The sequence below is a fragment of the Lactuca serriola genome, chromosome 7 (assembly GCF_051521515.1).
Source record: "Lactuca serriola cultivar US96UC23 chromosome 7, Lser_US96UC23_V15, whole genome shotgun sequence".
Taxonomy (NCBI): Eukaryota; Viridiplantae; Streptophyta; class Magnoliopsida; order Asterales; family Asteraceae; genus Lactuca; species Lactuca serriola.
Genome location: NC_136414.1, coordinates 163251569 through 163267931, shown reverse-complemented (window position 1 = coordinate 163267931; position 16363 = coordinate 163251569). Strand labels below are relative to the sequence as shown.

At 36.0% G+C, this 16363-nt stretch overlaps 1 protein-coding gene across 1 annotated transcript; it reads left to right on the top strand.

Annotated features, from left to right (window-relative positions):
- Window positions 1–1189: 1189 nt before the first annotated feature.
- LOC145062034 (antimicrobial peptide D1-like) lies at window positions 1190–2415 on the top strand. Its single transcript, XM_079009647.1, has 2 exons — window positions 1190–1295; window positions 1876–2415. Exons 1-2 carry the CDS (start codon window positions 1232–1234, stop codon window positions 2217–2219), a joined length of 408 nt encoding a protein of 135 aa, XP_078865773.1. The 5' UTR covers window positions 1190–1231; the 3' UTR covers window positions 2220–2415.
- The last annotated feature ends 13948 nt before the right edge of the window (window positions 2416–16363 follow it).

Below are 16363 nucleotides of genomic sequence, written 5' to 3'. Positions count from 1 at the left end.
AATGTGTCACCTAAAAAGGTGATTACAAGTGAGTTTGAACTATTAAAATATCGACCTAAACAGATAAGTGAAATTGGGTTCGATGCAAACCTTATGTTTGACACTTAATCCTACCACATCATATCTGACATGGCTTCAAAATCAAAATATTATCATGTCATTTATTTGGTAACCTGCTAGATTGATGGTAAGTTGTCAATTGGTTGGCATTGCAATCAATTTTGGTTGATATTACACATAGAGTGTGCAGGTCAATCTACTTGATCAAACTCGCTTGAAAGTCAGTGAAAAGGGCATACTTACCTTTTTAGGAGATGCTATTGTGGTTTAGAAGCTTGATTTATACAAGTAAATGAAGACCCCTACAAGGTGTATCTAGCAGATGCTTAATGAGTTTGAACCACTAAATTAACCGTTGTAGGGGTCTTCATTTATTTGTAGTACAAATCGAGCTTCTAAACCAAAATAACATCTCCTGAAATGGTGACTATGTCTTTTCGCTGACTTGTAAGTGAGTTTGAACCATCAAATCGTCATTCATTTATTTTTTGTACAAATTGAGCTTACAAACCACAATGAAATCTCCCGAATCAGTGAATTGGTTGACATTCCAACAAAATTGTAAATGTAGTGACATAATTGAGAAAAAAACTCGGTGTCAAAATTGAAAATTTGGTAAAATTTAGTGACTTTATTGCAATTCGGGAAAAATAGTTACCGAGAAAACAGTGAGAACCGATCATTTAGTTGATGTTATAATAAGATTCAAAATATGATAACATAATTGAAAAAAAAAACCTATGTATTAAAATCGAAATTTTATATTAATATAAACAATTTCTTGCAATTTGTCTTTTTGAAAATAAATGTTTGTAGGTTGTTGCTTACACTTCATCATATGGCTTATTTGGCACTTCATAATGGATTTATGTTACAAGTGAAAAGACCAACGAGTAACATTTGTGTAGATTTTAATATTTAGGGCTTGTTTGTGATTGTTTTACAAATTGTTTATTGGCTTTTTGGAAAATAAGAAATTGTTAGCTTTTTAGAAAAACCTTTTTTTTTCTTACCTAAAAGTCATCAGTTTGCCAAACACATCTTAATGACTAGTGTTAATCTTTAACACGTATTTCATTGGTGCTGCTTCTTCCTTCTATAAATAATGCCAATTATTGGGTCATTAACACCAAACTCGTTGGGAGTATTCTCTTCTTCGTCATAACTCAATATGGCAAAAATATCCTTAGTTATTTCTGTGTTCCTCGTGGTCATTTTCGTTGTTGCTATCTCAGGTGCTTGATCAAATTTATTCACGCTCATTTAATTTAACCACTGTTTTTACAATTGAGTGTTCTTTATGTCTTCTTAGTTTACTTTAGTAATTGTGATTTAGATGTTATATAAATAACTGCAACTGCATAGATGTGATTATATTCATTTTGCTGCTTAATCTTATAGTACAATTTTTGTATTTTGGGAAAACTATTTTACAAGACACATACCGTCATATATTTATACAAAAATAAGATTTTCAGTTGGCAGCGACTGTTTTCTAGCAAAATGTTTTCTTGTGTTATAGTTTCATTTTACCATTTTAATATCATGTGGTCATTTAGTGGAATGTTATTTCATCATGCTTGGTTTTATTGCAAGTAAATTATTATACTTCTTCTGAATTAAACGCAAAGGAACTTAGATTACATATCAAGACGTCAGAAAACACTAAATTACTTATAAACGTCGAAAATTAGAAACATCATGTAAGAGTAGTGATGATTCACGTGAATAAAACATTTTTTATTTCTTCCCTAGTTATTATCATAAGTAACAAATTTTATTTTAACTACACTCCATTTTGCATGACGTGACTAGAAATGGCGACTGCGGATGAACCACAAATATGTGAAAAGGCTAGCATGATGTTCTCCGGAATTTGCATCAGCACATCGTGCGACAGAAAGTGTAAAGAATGGGAGAAGGCACTCCATGGAGCTTGTCATCTGCGAGAGGTCAGATATAGTTGCTTCTGCTACTACGACTGTAAGAAGGTGCCACCTCCAAAACCTGGGTCACCACCTGCTGTTGTTGTCTCGCCGCCTCCTCCTGGTGGCGGTGGATCCCCACCTTCTCCAGACGCCGGTGGATCCCCACCTCCTCCAGATGCCGGCGGATCCCCACCTTCTCCAGACGCCGGTGGATCCACACCAGCCTGCTGATCGATGTCAGGTCACCATCTCCTCCAAATACGAATAAAGAGAAAAATGATTCTTATATAACGTATATATATAGCTTTTTTAGATAGTTAATGTGTTCAGGTAATTAATTGTAAGGTTGTGTCGTCGCAATAACTGATGATATGATGCCCATGCAAAACTGATTCATTAATATAATAAATTTCGTTTTATGATTGAATCTATGTGATTAATTAATGATAACGTTTGAATTTTACATGGATCGATAATCACTTGATATTAGATCCTCACTTGATATTAGATCCTGGTAATCAATTGATTTTGAATGCGAGGTACTAATAGTATTAAAGCGTTGTATACGTATATATTGTAACAAAACAAGATAAACCATGACAAAACAAGATAAACCATGACACCATTAAAAATGCTCATGAAGGACATGGTGGTCTACCATTTTCAGGAATATAAGTACACCCTCATGGACTGAAAAACAATCCTGCTCAGACTCTTTAAATCGATGAAGCAATTTTTTCTTAAAACACGCTTACAACTTTAATGGGGTTAGTAACTTCATATAGACCAAAACAAGCACAAACAAGAACGTACAAGGAATGCTCGATGGCTTCATTTTTTTTTTTTGCTTGTTAAACAGTTTCATGATTTCGACTATTAATTTCATGAATATATCAAAATACCGAGAATGACTTGAAAAGGTAAAGAACTTTCAACTTTGTTCACAATTAATCATTGAATCTTTTTCATATTTGATTACCCCGAATTAATTGAAATTCACATATTACCCTTATGACCAGTTGTAACCAGTCATAAGTTTAAAATATGAACAATTTCAAATAATTTATAGGTAAATCATATACGGAAAAAATTTAATAATTAAATATAAACATATTTGAAATTTTGTTATCTTTTCAAGTCATTATCCTTAATACAAGTAGTCCTATGAAGTTTGAATACACATTTTTCATATATAAGTAAAATAAATTTAAAGTGATGATTTGTAAAGTAAAACTAAAAAGTAATTAAATTAATTAAAAATAAACAAATGTAATTTATAAAAGTTGAGGGGTAAAATATATGAGTGCTTGAAACTAATATATTAAAAAGAAAATGAGAGGCTATGTAAACATACCTAGAAATGTAACTAGTATTCTATCATTAACGATTTATGGGGTGTTTGGATAGGAAAAAGAGATAATGTTTATTGTTTATTGTTTATTCTCATCACAATAAGCTAAGTTTAAATGTTTGGATAGAAATCCTTAAAAATTAGCTTATTGTGATAGGGATAAACTAAATAAGCTGATTTTAACAAGTATTTCTCTTCTTGCTTATTGTTTATTGTTTATTCTCATTGCAAATAAGCTAATAAGCTATAATCTAATTTATCCAAACACCCCTTTCAATGTAGTTCTAATAAAAATTACAGATAAAAGATTGAACCTAATTACCTTGGAAATGGATAACGAGGCTTCAACCAATTTTATGTGCATATTTGAATAAAGTTATATATATTAACTATAAATTTCCAAGATTAACTACATATATTTTTCCTTTTATTTCTTTTATTTGTTGTGTAATCAAGACCACCGAACTTATCCAACAAGTGCAAAAAATGATGAATATTGCACGGAGTAGGTAGATGATTTATGTAGCTCGAAGAAGATCAGATCTTGAATTCCTAGTAGGAGACATTGTTTTACTAAAGGTTTCACCATGGAAGGGGGTCATCAGCTTCCGGAAGAGAGGAAAGCTTGGCCTTAGGTATATCAAAACCTTTCAACTCATTTCTCGAGTGGGCAAGGTTGTCTATCGTTTGGATCATTTGGAAGAGTTCGGTCAAATCTACAACACCTTCCGCGTCTCCCAGTTAAGAAAGTGCATTACGGATGAATCCAAAATTATACCTTTCTAATATACTCACGTAGACGAGCGTCTGAACTACGTTGAAAAGTCGATAGCAATCTTGGATAGGAAGACCAAAACCCTGCGAAACAAGGTAATCAGTTTAGTAAAGGTTCAAGGGCAACACCGAAAAGGATCGAAATGGACTTGGGAGCCAAAAGAAGAGATGGGGAGCAACAACCGAAAGTTATTTAGTAAAATTTCGGGTACGAAATCCTTGTAAATGAAGGAGAGTTGTAACAACCAATTTTTAACATAGCCATAGATTGCAATAAAATATGAAATATAAATATATTACTCAAGAGCTAAAATAATCCTCACATAAACACATAGGAAACATTGATATGATTTCTCTAGATATATAGAACGACTAAATCCAACTTTGCATTAAGAAGTTATGCTTCTTCAAAGTTTTTTGATTAAACCGATGTAGCTCAATGTATTGTAAAAAGTGAGTTTTAGATAAGTGGCTTATTCGGTTAAGCAACCTAAACGGAAGTCATAGTAGTCGTTAAACCGACAACGCGTATATAGAGAACATCTAAATCTGACTTCATTAGAGGAAGTTATGATTGTTCTAAGATTCGGTATAGTAGTGTACAACTCAAAAATAGAATTTTAGCTCGGTCAATTTTTAGCCAACACAATCTGAATGAAACTTACATATCTCATTAATAAGAGTTCAACGCCATAAAGAAAGTTGAAAACGGACTCCGAGTAAGAAAGTTATGCATTTCATACGGGCTTTAATAGTCTAAACCTCTATAAAAAAGATGAATTCAAAATTAGCCGAGGGAGTCTAAGGGAAAGTTGTAGATCTCGTCCAACGCTTTCCGTGGATATAAACAACATCATAAACGGAGATCATATGAAGATGTTATGCAATTTTAAAAATATGAACAATGTCATACAGGCGCGACTTATGCATAGCTTTCACCCGAAGCTAGCCACGCTGCCCCACCCCTTCGCAGACACATGTCATCCATTCAGATGAGCCATCTCACCCATTTGTGTGGCGCGCACATGGCCATCCACAACGTATATATGGTTTTCTCCCCTATAAATAGAGTGCTCCCTATAAGCTCTATCCTCTACACCCATACGACCGATCCTCTCGAGTTCTACCCTATTCTAGCTAACTTTTCCTTCCTTTCTGGCCTGCGACAAATTCCTACGACACCCTTGAGTACTCATCTGAGTAGTAGCCTTCGAGTAGGACATCCTGAGTTAGTATTCTGCCTGCTTAGATCCCAGTTCTCATCAATAGCACTCTGTAAGTGAGCTACACTTACTCTGCCTCCGTATGATTTACAATTATAGTTATAAGTCATTACTAGGAAGCTATAATTGAGATTTATCAGTAATTCCAAGTCACAATACTGATTGATCTACTTACGGAAAAAGTTCCTAGATTGGTCACAGTGGCTTAGTTGTTGGTTTTCAAAAAAAGCTACATGTCGAAATGAACCTACCTCCTAATTGTCCGCACTGGCCAATCCTTATTTCAAAGAACTATTGGCATTCATTGGGATTAGTGTTAGGTCTAGCTTACATTTAATATTCCCATTGAACTAATAAACTAAATTAATATAGGTTAATCCTCGTTAAAATGTTGGTCATCAGCAAGACTGTTCGGATGACTGTTAATCCTTTCAAAATTTGTCAAGGTGAGTTCTTCTCACTATATTCTATATTCCAGTATGTATCCTCTTTATGTTAGGATATAACTACTCTATAGTATGAACTTAGGCAATTAGGCTAGGATAGTTAGTTTCCTGTTATGTGGATTGTTGTTATGTTTGTATGTTATTATATATGAAATTGAGGGCGGACCCACCTTAAGCTGAAGGCCAACAGACTCGAGCAGATTAGTTGCATGCTAAAGGCCTAGGTATAGTTGAGCTACATAATGTAGTAAAGATACGTCGAACAAAATGTATGTGTATGCATTGTATATGTGTTGTGATATGGAATATTTTGAGGGAATTCACTAAGCCGCAACTTATAGTTGTCGAATAACTGCTTTACATGTTGTTCATCTGACTGTAGAAAGGCTCACACATAACTGCAACGTCATCGAAGCATCAATAAAGTGTTACAGACTTCCGCTAAGATACACTTTTATATAATAATAAGAATAAATTGTAATGTTTTGTAAGATTTATATTTTTAATAAATAAAAAAGAAAAATTTGCCTTTGAAAATCGGGACGTAACAACATCACAGTTTCTCCTAACGTAAAGCACTTCCTAGTATTTAAGCCATTTACCCTGACAATCCCAAATGATCAAAGAATGCCGATGGAGTTCGAAAGATTAAACTTGTTTCATAACAAATATGGAAAAATGATGGAGGATATCTAGTCAATTGACATACCCGAAGCTGTTACAACCTTCGAACCAAGGTCTTTCTAAGCAGAAACGCATTGTCAATACACTCTCACTCACTTCGGAAAAGAGTACCACAAAATTTAAGTGGACTTCATCTTCATGTATCCATAAGAGGTTTTTCTGATTGCAAGGATTATCCAACTCAAAGCCCAAAAATACCACAAGATGGAAGAAGCATATCTAAGGGATGCTGATTTCCTCAAATCTTTAATGTGTGACTTAGGAAAAATAGATGCTGAGATTTGTCCAATCCTTGCTAAGAAAATGAACTTCCCTCTAGTTGAACTAGCCATGAAGATTATTGAAGGGATACTTAACTTAAGCCTCAGAGCAACCTACTACCATGAACTTGGCATTGTCTTCAAGATATCCATAGATAGTGAAAAAAATACTTCTTTCCAGCCACTACATTTCATCATTGTTCCCAAAAATAGCTCGAAGACACTCTGTCTATAGTCCAAAAGACCAAGTACACCAATAAAGAGGTGAAGTTTGAAGTCTCCTGGAGACTCTAGTGGATCTTTAAAGTTAGGAAGTTCTGGTAGATCATTATTAAGTTTGTTAAACAGAATAGATTAAGATGAGCGCTACAAGGTCACTTAAGGGGAAATTGTTGATACATGAAAGTGACCCTCGGAAACAATGAAGTGTATTGAAGTACCGAAGACTTATTTTTGTTGGTTGTGTTAGAGCTCTTGTTTTGGATAGAAAGCGAAGAATTTGAAAATAAATAGTAAGGACATGGAAATCTGTAGAGGAGGATGCCGACGCGAAGAAGAATATGATCAGTCTTGTTATTTGTCTAAATGTTAGAAAAGTAATGTTTACCTTTTCTAACATTGTGTGTTACATGAGTTTTGTCATACCAGGCATAGCAAGCATGGCTACCTGACTTTTGAATATTTTATTAATTATCATGTACTCAGTTTTACTATAAATAGATGATCACGTTGAGCAATCTAATGATCTATTCACCACTTCTTAGATTTCGACTGTAATACTCCTAATTGAATATAAGTCTTCATTATCTTCATTATCTCTTGCTTATGTTGTTCATCATTTACTAACAAGGGTCGATTGCAAACTTTTTTATGATACAACTAAGTGTTATTACTTGTTGTGACAACCCAAAATTTTTTATTTTTTAAGCCCAGTCAGTCAACTCTACTGAGTGTCAAAATCATTAAGTACATAGTTCCAGCCTGGTTACAGGTCATTCTAAGGAGTTTTGAGCATAATACACTTAAGGAATAAGTGTTAGAAAGTACCCGCTAGAACCACAGTGTATCAAATCGAACCCTAACCTCATCTAAGTGAGTTCACGGTCATAACACCATGAGTTTACTGTCGTAAACTCATGTGGACGTAAAATCATCAGTATATATAAGGCAAAGGGTCATTTTCTAGTCATTTCTTCCTTCCTTGGCCGAATTTCCTCCAAATCCTCTCAAGTATCATCAATACTTTTACCTTAGATCTTCAAAAGAGTGAGTATTCTATCCCTTGATTAGTTAATACATCATATTAACTAGCTTCTTACATTGATTTCATCCTTGAAAATCATGTTTGTTTAGATATTCAAGTTACACCAACAACACCAAGAACACACACTAGTGTTCTTGGCCAATATCAACCATTTTAAGCTTCTAGATCGTAAGTGCTCTTCCCTATACTACATATTCAGTTAGGATTCATGTTAAGACACTTAAAAACATTAAGAATCAAAGGTTGGAAGAGAGTTTACGGCCAAGAATGTTCTTGGTCCGTAAACTCCCTTTTATGGTGCAAAGATGTCCTAAATTCCTCCCTTATGCCTAGAAGCTAGCCTACCACCTTACGTTGATGTGTTTAGGACTCAAAACAATCAAAATACCATCACCCATAGGTGATTACGACCGCAAACACATGTCAAAGTTGTCCATGGGCCGAAAACTCAATTTAAGAGTGTATTGATGCAACAAACACTCCCTAAGGCTTAAACATGAAGTATGGATGCTTAGTATGACTTGAAAGGCTTCAAAACTCAAAATGGTCAAAGTTTAATGAGTTTATGACCGTAAACTCATGGGTTTATGACCGTAAACTTAATGAGTGATGGTCACAAGACCTTAAACTCATGTTTTGGTCATTCCACTTCCCTTTGATGAATCACATGTGATTCCAACACTTAACTAAGGTGTTTCCTAGTCCCGGAAGGTGTTTTCTTTCATATAGTTGTTGATAAACACTATATTCATGTCAATATGTGTCCCTATATGTCATTTAGGACTTGTTGTGTCTCGGGACTTCATTCGTGGAACTCCTCATCTGTACATGCATACCCATTTGAATCACCCACATCAGGTGAGTTCATACCCCGTAATGAATCTTTTAACTAATTTAACTGTTTTAAGGGCGGGGGGGGGGGGGAGGGGGGATACAAGTTGAACACAATGATAATTGTGTAAATGTTTGTTATAAACATCTTTCAAAATGTTACTTATGTCATTTATAAGTTGTCAAAACATTTCAAAAGTTTTAAAAGTTATGTTACTTTATAGTTATACAAAACTCCGTTTTTTAAAGTACAAGCATAACTTAGTAGATAAACGAGTCATTTCAGTAACAGTTCAAGTAGAACATTAGTAAACTATTGTAGGTATAGTTTAGGAGAATGCTATTCATTTCCTCTAGTACAATGAAGCACACAAAGAGTCAGTTCAGTTCATGAGTCTATACTAAGGGAACACGTTTACACAAATACGTTTACATAGATACGCTTACATGAATAATTTCACATAAATACTTTTACATAGATACGCTTACATGAATACGTTTACATAAATACGATATCAATACGCGATAACAGAACAGAACATAATAATGTGCTATAGCATGGAACAAGTTTAGGATCTAACTATACCAATGAATCACAACGCATTGTGATAGTTATATTGGGTATACATGATAATAGTAATGTGGATGTTCGCGGCATGCACTCATGCAGGGGTCGCGTGTAGTTCCTAGAATCTCTTGACAAGGGAGCGTTTAGCATAGGATCTAGCCATCACATTATGCCTTAACCCTCAATTAAGGCAAAATAGTACTAAATGTAGTCACTTATTACAAATTCTACAATACTTACACTGTCAATACGACAATTACAGAAGGATATAAAATTCCAGTTTCAATATTATTAATACCTTTACCATTTGTATACTTCACATAATCGATGAGGTAGGTTAGATTTAATTAATAATAGTCGTACAGTCGGGTTTTGGTAGAAGGCTGTTGGATTAGTGTCTAAGGCTGTAACTATATTTGGTAAGTAATTGACCCGGTTATGCATGGTCCTTTTGGGTTGCCTTCACCAAAGCAACTTGATAGGGTGATTTAGAGAGAAGAGATATTATTATTAATATATTATAAGAATAATATGTTAAAGGAATAATAATATTATTTGATTAATATAAGTCATAAATTAATTAGGAATTAATTTGGTGACTTAAAGAGATTAATTGAATAAAGGGGTATAAACTGTCAAATGTGTGAAAGTTATATTTTGAGCTGATAATCCTTATGGATATAGGGTTGGACGATTTTAGGGATATGGATCACCTAGAAATCGTCCAAGGCCTTATCTAGGAAGGGATTTGGATTCCTTTGAGGCTAAGTTATCCAATTAGGGTTTAAGGGTGAAACCCTAGGAGCACATAGTATAAATAGACCCATAGGGTTAAGGAAATCGGCCATCCTTGTGACTGGAGTAACCCTAGAGCCGATTTCCCTCTTCCTTATCTCTCTCAAATCATGTTTTTGCTAGTTGGTGTTTGTAAGCCATTAGAGGAGTGACACTTGTGACTCTAAGCTCCAAGAAGAAGAAGGTATTCTAGCAAGTAACTCAAGGTAATATTCTAGATCTTTTTTTCATATGCTTTGATTGTTTGTTTACATTAGATCTAGCCATGAAAGTCTTGGATATGTTGCATGTTCAATTAGTGAAACCTAGATCAAAACTATAGGGTTGTATGTGCACATAGGGAAAGTTCTTATGTCCAAAACCCATCAAAGGCTACTTTTAAAACAGTCAGGTCTTGGTAGAAGGCTAGTTTCAAAACAATCGAGTCTTGGTAGAAGGCTACTTTCAAAACAGTCAGGTCCTTATAGAAGGCTAGTTTTAAAAGTTAGGACCATAATGCTAGTCTTATTATTCCTTAATGTATACAACATAAGATACATATATACCATTAGGTTCCGACAACTAATAGGTTGTGTGCTCTCCGCATCATTTCCTGTCCTCGTTAGATTGTGGGCTTGGAATGGATTCACCCAACCTATTATCTAACCGATTCTATACATATTTATGCTTAGTATACATTAGTCATCATAAGGGTACCATGTATGGAACAGGTTATAGGACACAGAGTCATAGCACAACCTTTCTAGTACAAAACATACTTTTCAAAGTCATTACTTTTGGTTTACAAAACTAGAAATTTCCCAGATAAGGGCTTAATCCATTTTATTAAGCCACTACAATTTTAAAGACTTTAGGTGAGTAACTCTATAACACCTTAGTTTATACACCATGTTTACATATAAAACTAATACCCAATAGATAGTTAAATGTGTGTTTTCCACTTTACTACCTATCCTCGTTGGGTTGTGGACTTAGGGCAGATTCACCCAATTAACTTTCTACCCGATATCAGATTATATATAGCAGTATAAACAAAGCTATTATAAAAGTAGTCACTGTGGTCAATATTTGACTATAAGAAATATAGGTTTTCTTAAAAGAACTTTTGATTAAATATAAAGGAACCATTACAAATAACTCCATGAGTAACAACTGAATACACTCGGGTTATATATGACAACGATCTAGCAACCAATTCAATCTGTGCTATCCACCTTACTTTCTGTTCCCCGTTGGGTTGTGAGCTTAGGGAAGATGCACACAATCGATTATTTGTTTACTCTGAGTAGATATAGCTTGTACTCACTTAGTACCCATAGAAAGGCTTGTAGTGTCATTTTACTTAACTTTCATTCAAGTAGGAAATATATGATTTTCTAGAGGAACAGGAGAACTTTTCGAAATAGAACTTACAACTTACATCGCTTTTACATATACATTTTCAACCACACTTTACAACTTACACCACTTTTTACATAAACATTTTCCACAAAGCGTTACAGTTTACTCACATCACTAAAATCTTATGAACTCACCAGCTTAATTGCTGATCAACTCTTTCAAATAACTTGTATTCTCAGGAGACTATTAGACATGTGCTTGTGCTGGGGATTCAAAAGATGAAGCATTATAGCTTCAAGTCTTGTTTTGTTATTTGTGTATGAATTTTATGTTTTGTGAACACACGCATTGTAAACACTTTTCTTTCGAAATGAAATGGTTGTTTATTACTTGCTTACCATATACATATATCGTGATACTTAACATGACATCCTCCACCCCGAACGTTTCCGCCGTTCCGGTTTTGGGGAGTGACAGATTGGTATCAGAGCATTGTTTATAGTGAACTAAGTATATCAACCGATAAAAGATATACGCTATAAATACAATGGGGCTTAAGTGCTCTGGATAATGATATATTTTAGAGTATAACTACAAGTTATAAAAATATACCTACTTGCTTATACGTGTACATAATAGAACTAGTGTCACGAGGAGAACAGAACTAAAAGTATTCAAAGGTTGGGCACTGTCGTCAACCCGGACAGTTATGTAATTATAGCTAGGATCAATAGATCCAGATCAACTATATTCATTCGAGATGTGACCAACATGTGTTTCGGAATGATGTGGTGTTGCAACAGGGTTGAAACTTACCGGAACACCAGTCAAGAGAGCGCCAAAACAAGTACTGTTGGATGTAGAGTACTATGGGAGTATTCTATGATATGATAGCGCGATAACGAGTTTAGAACATACCAAGTACATTACATTAGACTACTATAGGAGTAGTTTAGTCCATATAAATAACTTATGTGATAACTTAAAAGACCCTTGCAGATAGGTCTATAATCTTACAGGGTATATTCCCAAAGTTTTATATATAATCAAGATCTTATAGACATAGAATCTGTGACCTACGCTTCACTATCCATTCTTCTTAAGGGTGTAGCGTTGAGGTGGGATCAATTATTCGAAGGTCTATTTGATCTTCAATTATATACAAACTTGTGTACCTTGTACAATTATAGGAGGATTCCGTAAGGATCACCCCATAAAGTTACCTTAAAACTCATAGGTTCTTTAGTCACTTTCCTTCTCGCACGACAACCCCAGATAAGTGTAGCCACATCCTCAGAGTATACAACAGAAGAGTCGAGGAGGAACAACGACAAGTTCATGATAAGATTTCAAGGAAAGATCAGCCTAAGTAACCAAAACGTCTTACGCGTCACACTAATAAATATTAATTAGGTTAATTTATCGAGCGAGTGGAAACACTGCTCACATTACATGTGTTAGAATTATTTTCTTTCATGCAGTTGGTAACAGTTATTCAGGAAGCAGATATTCATTCGAGGATAGTTAAATTCAAATTCGTAGAGTTTATTAGTTATAGACTCATTTATGAATTGTTTCTAGAACCCTGTGGAATTCAGGACCCGATACATCCAGAACTAGGATAACCTTGTCTCTTTAGCTTTCGGCTTGTGTCCATTGTTATAAACTTATTCCGATCCATCTTTGTTTTCTTTTAGCAAAGATGCCTCCTCGCAGATCACCCAGACACACTACTCTGATAACTCCAGTACTGCCTCCTTCGCAAATCGATATGGAAACTATAAACGCTGCAGTGGCCGCGGCCGTGGCAACCATCATGTCCCAATATCACCCCACCAATGCAGGTGGAGGTGAAACGCCTACCGATTCTACTCAAGGTGAGGTCCCTATGCGCCCGAGAGAGTTCTCCTACAAGGACTTCACCAGATGCCAGACATTTTCCTTTATTGGGATTGAAGGAGTCATTTCCCTCATGCAATGGTTCGAAAAGATAGAGTCGATCATCGAAATCTGTTTATGCCCAAAAGGAAGCAAAGTGAAGTTTGCTGCCTTCACCTTCTCTGGCAAGGCCCTAATATGATGGAATGGCCATGTTAAGTCACTCACCTTAATATTGGCAAACTCAATAGGTTGGGAAAACCTAAAAGAGTTAATGGGGGAAGAATACTGCCCGTTAGGCGAGATTCAAAAACTGGAACAAGAGCTGTGGGATCTGACTATGGGCAGCTCAGACATAGTGACCTACACCGACCGGTTCATCAAACTAGCAGCTATATGCCCCGGGATGATTACCTTAGAGAAGAAGAAGATAGAAAGATACATTTGGGGTCTGACTGCTCCGACCCAAGGATATGTACTGTCTTCTAACCCAACCACGTTTGATAGTGCTAAACGCCTGGCTCAGCGACTCATCGATCATGGAGTCCGCCACAGTGTAAAAGTTCTGATTCCCGAACCATCGAGGGAAGAGGAAAATAATCAAAAGTCGGGGAACAAGAGGAAGAAGAAGCGAACAACACAAGACACCCCGAAAGAGCAACAAGCAAGTACTATGTACGCCGCTACGACGCCTACTACTTCAGCACCTACCAGTCAATATGCTGTAAACCTTCCGAAGTGTAGAAAGTGCAACTTTCACCACACCGGAGTATGCCGGGAAATGCAGTGTCTGAACTGCCACAGAAGGGGACACACAGTCCATTACCGCAGGGCACCGGCTCAACCAATCTCCCAAGTCCTCGGAGCTGAGGAAAACTGAGCCTGATATGGCTGTGGTGAGACTGGACACCGTCAGATGGACTGACCAATAATAAGGAACTCAGGAGCAGATGGACGTATTCTGATGATCAACACAGGAGAATCTACCCCGGAGTCGTCGACGAGTAGTGGTATGTTTTCAAAATAGTAATTACTTTTAAAATTAATTTATATTCATATAATATTAAAATTTTGGGATGACACATAAAAGTAATTATAACAATTCACATGTTAAAATAGGTCACAATATTCAAGAGAACTAAAAGATCCTTTAGAGAAGCTATTATGGCTCACCATATACATCAGAGTTGTGCGCAACTAAGATGTTGCAAACTTAGAGTGAGTGACTCCGCTTAGGTCCCCTTTCCTTAATTGGTTGAGGATTTGAGGCAGAGATACTCAGTCGACTGCCTGGCTCATCTTAATTATTCATAACTTGTATATGATGGGCGATGGTAGTGGTACCAGGAAGGATTATGGTATAAAAGTATCCCTACAGTTAATAAAGCACTTTTATTTGTATGTATGCGCACATAGCGGTACGATACATAGGAGTGTTAACTTCAAATAGAAAACAGGAAACAAGACGACAGTTACAAGGAGTACGTTGTTGAACATACTAGGAGTACAGTACCGAGCATACCAGGGATACATCCTCGTACATCATACGTTTCTTTCATTTGACCAAAACTTTGTTCAGTATAGAGTCTGTTGTTTTCTTTTGTCATGAGTTGGCGTGGTCCTCACCATGCTGAGTTCATACGTTTCTATCGCCTCGATCGGCAAGTTCTCGAAACTTTCATCATTCGTATCGAAAGTCTGACCTGAATCAAAAATTTTATCTTTCGCATTCTAAACCCCCGAAGTACTCGTGTGAAGAGTACTTTGTCCTCCGAAGCCTTATCGTCAGATGTCAGCAGACCATCTTGAAATACCACTCGTCCAGCAGACCAAGTTCGAGCACATAAGCTATGGAAGAATATAGCCCACCTATTATTATTTAGTGCATACACGAGGGTGGTATATGATTATGATTATGCAGATCTAGTATGTGTGTTTCCGCCATATCTCCTGTCATCGTTGGGTTGTGGACCTGGGGCAGAGTCGCACATCCGACAGTCCTACTAATCCTAATTATATACGGCTTGTATACACGAGGTAATGATAGATGGACCAAGTACGAATCCTATTAAGAACACCATGGCAAAGTTCCTAGGTCTAGGAGTGAGTATTCTGCAAAGCAGAAGAGCGCAACCCCAATAGTAATGCTAAGGAATCTAATTTCGGGACGAAATTCCCTTTAACAGGGGGATAATGTGACAACCCGAAAATTTTTATTTTATAAGCCCAGTCAGTCAACTCTACTAAGTGTCAAAATCATTAAGTACAGAGTTCCATCCTAGTTACAGGTCATTCTAAGGAGTTTTGAGCCCAATACACTTAAGGAATAAGTGTTAGAAAGTACCCGCTAGAACCACGGTGTATCAAATCGAACCCTAAACTCATCTAAGTGAGTTCATGGCCAAAAGACCATGAGTTTATGGCCATAAACTCATGTAGCCATAAACTCATGAGTATATATAAGGCAAAGGGTCATTTTCTAGCGATTTCTTCCTTGGCCGAATTTACTCCAAATCCTCTCAAGTATCATCAATACTTTCACCTTAGATCTTCAAAAGAGTGAGTATACTATCCCTTTAGTCAATACACCTTATTAACTAGCTTCTTACATTGCTTTCATCCAAGAAAATCATGTTTGTTTAGATATTAAAGTTACACCAGGAACACACACTAGTGTTCTTGGCCAATATCAACCATTTCAAGCTTCTAGATCATAAGTGCTCTTCCCTATACTACATATTCAGTTAGGATTCATGTTAAGACACTTAAAAATATTAAGAATCAAAGGTTGGAAGAGAGTTTACGGCCAATCATGTTCTTGGGCCGTAAACTCCCTTTTATGGTGCAAAGATGTCCTAAATTGCTTCCTTATCCCTAGAAGATAGCCTACCACCTTACCTTGATGTGTTTAGGACTCAAAACAATCAAAATACCATCACCCATAGGTGATTACGACTACA

What these genes read in the sequence shown, in the direction of transcription:
- LOC145062034 (XM_079009647.1), top strand. Translation starts at nt 1,232, where the DNA reads ATGGCAAAAATATCCTTAGTTATTTCTGTGTTCCTCGTGGTCATTTTC. An exon ending in TTTCGTTGTTGCTATCTCAG is followed by an intron (nt 1,296 to 1,875) that starts GTGCTTGATCAA and finishes TGACGTGACTAG; the next exon opens with AAATGGCGACTGCGGATGAA.